General features: G+C 44.4%; 2 protein-coding genes across 3 annotated transcripts in view; both read left to right on the top strand.

Annotated features, from left to right (window-relative positions):
- The window catches only part of rasal2 (RAS protein activator like 2), a 69612-nt gene that overhangs the window by 21152 nt on the left and 40960 nt on the right, over positions 1-7500 (top strand). The window lies entirely within an intron of this gene.
- LOC132978408 (nuclear factor 7, brain-like) overlaps positions 5780-7500 on the top strand; it is a 2503-nt gene continuing 782 nt past the window's right edge. Inside the window, exon 1 of the mRNA XM_061043616.1 lies at positions 5780-7500. This exon is cut by the window's right edge and continues 782 nt beyond it. Coding sequence (XP_060899599.1) covers positions 5834-7213 — 1380 coding nt within the window. The 5' untranslated portion in view covers positions 5780-5833 and the 3' untranslated portion in view covers positions 7214-7500.

The raw sequence follows: 7500 nt of genomic DNA, 5'->3' as shown, positions 1-7500 counted from the left end.
GGACCACCGCCGTCACACTTTGATTCGTTTTAAAACAATAAAACTTCTTGATCTTTAAGAAAAAAAGTCTTCATAAACAGATTGACCTCTTTGACGCTCTCGTTGATGTTTGTGTTGTGAGTCTTATGACCATGAAAGAGCTCAGAGATGTCGGGAGGTGTTGGACAGTTTGCGATGACCCTGAAAAGGTCAGGCCGTGACATTTAAAAGTGATGAGTTGGTGAGAAAAGATGTAGACAATCAGTTGTGCATGAAGATATTATAATTAAAAAGAAGAACATAACATACCTGAGACACGTGTTTTTCACAAAGATCCAAGGCAAGAGCGAGTCAATAGAGGACGATGTCAATGTGACTGACCTCAATTATAAAGCCAAGGGGGCGCCGGTGGCCTAGTGGTTAGTGCATACGCCCTTATACAGAGGCTATAGTCCTCCAAGCGGGCAGCCCCTGTTCCATCCCTGATTTCTGACTCTATCCACTGTCCTATCGCTAATAAACCTTTAGTTTGACCATCTCACAGACATCGTGTGTGGAGTCAAGTTTTGAGGTCAGTATCGGCTGAGAAGGTGGAAGAATGATCCAATTCAATGTCTGGGAATCAGGACTGTTTGGATTTAGATTAGTTTGTTTAGTTTGTCAGGGGCCGTGTAGAAAATATACATGAATCTCAATTCGTGAGAGGAGATGCATTATCAGCTGATCAGCTAGATTCCATCTGCAAACTGCGCAGGTAAACACACAAACGATACAAAATACACAATTAATCATTACAACATATGAGAGCTAATAAAGCCGGATAACATCATAGTCACAGTCCCTAACCTAAAACCTACCACCCTCCCAAGCCTCCCTCTGCACCGACCGATAAGTGATTTTTGGGGCCGATACCGACATTGATATTGGGGATTTAAAAAAAAAAAGCTGATTCATATATATCTGCCGATATCTTTCTTGGATCTATGTTCCATCTGTAGATATTCACATTTATTTTGTTGATCCCTCAAATGCAGTTATGAAACATTTGTGGAAAAGATTTAACGAAGACAAGATGGTCACTCAGCTGGAAAGTAACGGAGCATGTACGTGCATCACCGCTCGACACTCTGCAGAGTGATGAGGCTTGTTGTAATCAATAGAGCGCCCCCTGCTGGTGAAAGAGAACTGCTAGTGTAATACAGTGATACTCAAATGAAATGCTATTTGACTGAATAAATCGAGTAATATGCGCGCACATCGGAGATAAGATTAGCCGATACTGGATATGCTAATATCGGCTGATATTTTGGACGATTAATTGATCGGGCTCTACTAAAGAGTGTTTTCCTTCTGGAGACACAAAGGAAGCAGGAAGCTCCAACCACTGAAGGGATAAAGTTGTATGACACTTAAAATGAGGAGATTTCTAGAGGAGGTTCTGTACTGGATAGTTTCTCATTCTCTCGTCCTCTGATTGGTGTTTGTGATCCTGTGTGTGTTTATATTTTAGTCGCTGAAGTCTCTGTGGAGCGTTGCGTGATGTTGGGCTGCAGCAGGACTCTGGTTCAGGAGGTACAAGTTGTTATGTAAGACGAGCAGCCTGCAGCCTGCCTCTCCTTCTGTCTCCGTCCCGTCTTTGTTCAGCTCTGCTCATCTGTCGGCCTCCGAGGCGTCCACGTGTCCCGTCAGCGAGGTCCGTCGTGTCCCCCCTCGCTGCTCTATAACGAACAGAAACCGTCCAGTTAGTCTTCTTTTCCACCTCTTTTTGTCCGCTGCTCGTCCTCTCTGCACCTCTGAACAGAAGCAGGTGTGATCCCTCAGATCTCTAAGGGGTTTCTGGGCCCGGCTCTGACGTGGATGATTTAGTATGCAGCCCGAAATAGTCAGCGGAGAACGTTTCTGCTCAGCTGCTTTCTGCTCCAACACACGGCTCTCCTTCATCTCTGCTCCACTGGCTTCACGTGGCTGCACTTCATCAACAAACCTGCACATTTTTCTGCAGCCTCTTCTGTCTGAAAGAAGCTGCTGTCTGTAGCCCAGGTGTTCATCATTATTATTATTTGTGTTTACTCCTGACTTCTCTTGGAATCAGTCCCGGGTGTGAATCTGACTCTGTGCTTTTAAGCAGCATCGTCATCATGTTTGATAGTTTTGATACTTTCTCTTCATTCATTTATTGATCGAAGGCATCAAAAAATACACAAGCTTTGATAAATACTTCAGATCTTCAGTTGTGTTTTTTAATCAAAAGCTGCTGCGAGCAAAAGAAAGAGAGCGATGTCTCAATTACACAAATACATTGACAATGTTTCGGGAGTTCGCCTGCACTTTTTGCAAATTAAAAACAAGATATTATCCAATATGGGGTCCATAAAACTTTTTTTCTTGTTTGCATTGGTGTCGAAGCAGGTATCTAAAGGGCCCAATTAGCGAGGCACGGCTGCTCCAAAAACGCCAAAGCATATCTGGGGAATAAATCAGCTGGGAGCGCCTTGAGCTGAAAAGTTGAACGGGTGGCATCTCAGTGTGATTGGGCCCACATTGTTTCATTTTTACTAGAGCCCGACCGATTAATCAGTGTTGAGGTTTTATCAAGTCAACTTTGGTTATATTCTTTAATAATTATATTTAATTATTATTAATATAAATAACAATATCATTAAACTACCCAAAAAATACCGAGCCAGGTCGAGTCATCTTTTTTGTCAAAATGTTAAAAATGATTATTTTTTGACAACCAGAGATAATCAGAAAACTGAAGACAAGTGTCAATCCTAGACTCTGAAATCAGCGTTATGATTGTGTGAGTCCCTGATACTGGAGACTCGAACTTCCACATTTCAAAGAGCACTGAGCGACTCCTTTATGAAAGACAAGTTAAGAGAATCATGACTGATCATTTTCCCTGTATGTGACCTCTGACCTCTTTGGTTTATCTCTCAATTCCATGGAGTGTTTGCAGGACTTTGTGAAGTTTTTCTGTGACGTACTTTGTTGTTTCTGCTGAATTTTACAAACATTTCTCAGCAGTCAGCGAGTCACTTCACTTCCCTCCAGAGTCGACGGTGATTCATCAGTGCAGATCATTTTATTCTCACTGTGACGTGATGCAGTTTCAGGAACAGCAGTTCAAAATGTGGAAGTGATTACTGATGTTTCAAGCTTCCCTCTTTACTGTAACTTTGATTCAACCCAGACGGAGACTGGAAGTAAAATGTACACCACACTTTCACAGACTTCTAGATACTGTAATAAAAAAAAAGAGATGGTTTGACCGCTAAACGGTTAAGTAGCTTTGTAACGTTCAAAACCCTCATTTCAGCCTCTGCCTGAACACGGCTCAGCTGTTGTCTCTTTAACGGCCAATTTCCACCTACTCTGCGTGCGCCGCGGTCCGTCATTGTGACTCAAGTCAATGCTCCTGTTTCCACAGCTCCGTTTCAAATATGCTCCAAGTCTGCTTTCGTCAAGCTGGGCAGAATAGATCGACCTGGACAGGAAGTCTACAACACAATGTTAGTCTTCATTTACTGAGGTCAAAAGGGCATGCAATGGTGAAGTTACGTTGAGAGCGCCCTCTGCTGGATCAAACTGCAAACTACTTCAGACGGCCTGGTGGGCTGATGGACTGTATATTTCAAATATGAAGGGCTCATTACAGTCTGAATCTGAACTTTCTCCCCCAGGTTCGAATGAATGTCAGAATTTAGAATCATTAATACTGGAGCCTCTGGTCTGCCCTCTATCGATACAGATCGCTTAAGTGAAGAAAGTCCGCTCGCGGTGTGAATTATATCTGATGATCTGTCAGTGTTTGGAAAATCACATAAATAATCCAATCCAGGACTGACTGCTTCCTGTGTTGGCCTCCCTCTTGGTGTGTGTGTGTGTGTGTGTGTGTGTGTGTGTGTGTGTGTGTGTGTGTGTGTGTGTGTGTGTGTGTGTGTGTGTGTGTGTGTGTGTGTGTGTGTGTGTGTGTGTGTGTGTGTGTGTGTGTGTGTGTGTGTGTGTGTGTGTGTGTGTGTGTGTGTGTGTGTGTGTGTGTGTGTGTGTGTGTGTGTGTGTGTGTGTGTGTGTGTGTGTGTGTAGTGTTTACCAAGGCAGACAAACACTGAATTATCCCAGCACAGCGAGGCACAGTGAAAGCACCGTCTGTTTACTTGCCGCAGTGAACGAGACGCTGCACACAAACAGACGTAGCTTTTGTTTAAAACTTAACACGACTCTCTGACGCACACACACACACACACACAGAGACACAGACACACACACACACACACACAGAGACACAGACACACACACACACATACACACACACACACATACACACACACACACAGACCGATAGAGAGGGAGCTGATAACTTTTATTTTCTCAAATCGACACAAGAATTGCTTCAAATTGTCAGTATGGACTTAACTGTTTTGAAATGCCAAATAGTTGAATATTAGACCTGTGATTCATCCAGTGATTAACTATAGAAATTAAATGATTAAAGGAGGAGTAAATGATAAAGGTATCTTACTATCTGATCATTAAGGAAACATGTTGAAGTGCTGGCTTCTCTGACAACAATGCAGCAGCCAGTATGTCCTCCTTCTAACTTTAGATTCTGGTCCTGAATGCTCTGGATTTGTTTGGACCAGAGAAGGTAGGCGCTTTTAAGACCCCCCCCACATGGCCGTTTTGGACGCCCCTCGATTTGTCAGATATGAGAGCAGTTATCAGGTCAACAGGTGTTGCAGCGATGGAAGCGGGTCAAGAGAAGTGGTTCAGATAGAAGTGATTGTACCCGACCTAAAAAGCCTCTGCATGTTTCTAATAAGCTCCACGAGCAGAAACGTGCTCAAACTAGGATCAATATTGGAGATGCTTTTGAAAAATGGAGAGAGGTTAGAACACAGAAAGGTTTACAGACCCATGCAGAGCTGGATAAACACTGAAGCTTCAGAGTCCACCACATGGTGACCTGTGTGAGCATGGACTCTAGAGAGGAGGGGGGGGGGAGACAGCTCTCTATGATGTTTAGAATTTAGACTGCAGTACACATTTTAAACACTAGGGGGCAGAGTTACATATTACTACTTTAAGAACGATTAAAACTAATTAATGGTAAAATAGTTTAAGAAACAAACATGCCATTTGAAATTTCACAGATACATCATTTTTAGGTAACACAGTTTCAGACATGAGCAGACAGGCGCCACACATTCTGCCTGCATCAGACTGAAACAAACATCACTTTGTGTCCCCCCTGCTCTCTGCTGTCACTTCCTGTCTAACACGCAGTGACGTGACCTCTGACCTCTGCTGAGTCTGCTCTGCTGAGTGCTACCGAGTGTCAGCCGAGATCAGACGGCCCTGCTGATTCCTGCAGACATCTCTTTCATTTTTAATCCACCTCCTCCTCCTCCTCCTCTGCTGGATAGAGGAGCAGCAGGTAGACACAGCTGATCAGGTGGAAGTTTAGAGCCATGGCGCCCTCTGCAGGATCAGTGTGAGCTCTGCAGGTTGAGCTCAGTGACTCCTGTTATCTCTCCGCCCCCTCACCTGACTCACCTGAGACAAACCAGGAAAACAGGTTGTGATTCTGGCTCTCTTTACAGACTAACACACATTCAGAGATCAACATTTCGATTCACCTTCAGAGCGGAATCAGACGGCTGCCGGAGAGAATGCTAAAATTTTGGAATACTTGGGGGAAAAAGGATACTGGGAATACCTGAACTTCAACCTGCTACTGAATCCACCAACCTAGCGACAGATTTAAGACAACAAAGAATCGAACTATCATTGAAAGGGAGTGACTCCCAGCTGTACGTCTGCTGCATCTTCAGCTTGACTCTGAGATAAAATGGCGTCCAAGTTAGAGGAAAATCTGAGCTGTCCGGTCTGCCTCGAGATCTTTAAAGATCCAGTGATCCTGTCCTGCCTCCACAGTTTCTGTAAAGACTGTCTGCAGAGCTGCTGGAAGGAGAAGGAGAACCAGGAGTGTCCACTCTGTAAGAAGAGACATTCAAATGATTTACCTCCTAACTTTACTTTAAAGAACCTGAGTGAGAGTTTTCTGCAGGAGAGAGATCAGAGAGCTTCAGAGGATCTCTGCAGTCTGCACTCTGAGAAACTCAAACTCTTCTGTCTGGACCATCAGGAGCCGGTGTGTCTCGTCTGCAGAGATTCAGAAAAACACTCGGAGCACAGATTCAGACCCATCGATGAAGCTGCTGGACAACACAAGAAGAAACTTCAGGAAACTCTGGAGCCGGTAAAGAAGAAGTTAAAAGTTTGTAAACGAGTTAAAGTGAAGTTTGATCAAACAGCAGAACACATTCAGGTCCAGGCCCGACACACAGAGAGGCAGATTAAGGAGCAGTTTAAGAAGCTTCACCAGTTTCTAGAAGAGGAAGAGGAGGCCAGGCTGTGTGCACTGAGGGAGGAAGAGGAGCAGAAGAGTCAGAGGATGAAGGAGGAGATGGAGGCTCTGAGCAGAGAGATAGCAGCTCTTTCACACACAGTCAGAGACACAGAGGACGAGCTGAGAGCTGAAGACGTCTCATTCCTGAAAAACTACAAGGCTGCAGTGGAAAGAGTCCAGCAGCGCCCCCTGCTGGAGGATCCACAGCTGCCCTCAGGAGCTCTGATAGACCAGGCCAAACACCTGGGCAACCTGAGCTTCAACATCTGGAACAAGATGAAGGACATGGTCTCCTACAGTCCGGTCATTCTGGACCCAAACACTGCTCGTCCAGTCCTCATCCTGTCTGAAGATCTGACCTGTGTGACACGAGGAGAGAGACAGCAGCTTCCTGATAATCCAGAGAGGTTTGATTCTTTCTGGTCTGTCCTGGGCTCTGAGGGATTTAACTCAGGGACTCACAGCTGGGACGTCCAGGTTGGAGACAGTACATGCTGGACACTGGGTGTGTTAGCAGAGTCTGTAAAGAGGAAGGGACTCATACAGTCTGGATTTTGGAGAATATGGTTCAAAGATGGTAAATACAAAGCACTCTCCTCATCACATCCAGTCACTGATCTCTCAGTGAAGAAGAAGCCTCAGAGGATCAGAGTGAATCTGGACTGTAACAGAGGAAAGCTGTCGTTCTCTGATCCTGATACTAACACACACATACACACCTTCAAACACACTTTCACTGAGAGGATGTTTCCATACATTAACACTGTGGATAAAGTGAAGATTTTACCAGAGAAGATCTCTGTGACTGTGGAACACTAATACATGATGATGATGTTCTGAATCTTCGTCTCTGATTCTCTTAGGGTTGTGTGACTGCGTTGTCATGGTGATGATGATGTTGTTTTGTTGAATCATTCATTATAACTTTGAGTATTTCCACAGCAGGTCAAATCTTGATCCTGATTGGTTGGTTTGTTGGAGTCTATTTAAAGATAATCTGCTCAGCGTGTTAACTGGTTAACTCATCTGTTGCTTCAGCTGCTGTGAACGTTTGATTTCAGACTTTTTCACTTGAACTCTAAGGAGTCCCTGAAGGCATCATCTGT

Source organism: Labrus mixtus, chromosome 8, assembly GCF_963584025.1.
Source record: "Labrus mixtus chromosome 8, fLabMix1.1, whole genome shotgun sequence".
Lineage (NCBI taxonomy): Eukaryota > Metazoa > Chordata > Actinopteri > Labriformes > Labridae > Labrus > Labrus mixtus.
Note: the sequence above shows the minus strand (reverse complement) of the source record. Positions and strands in the feature narration are given on the sequence as shown.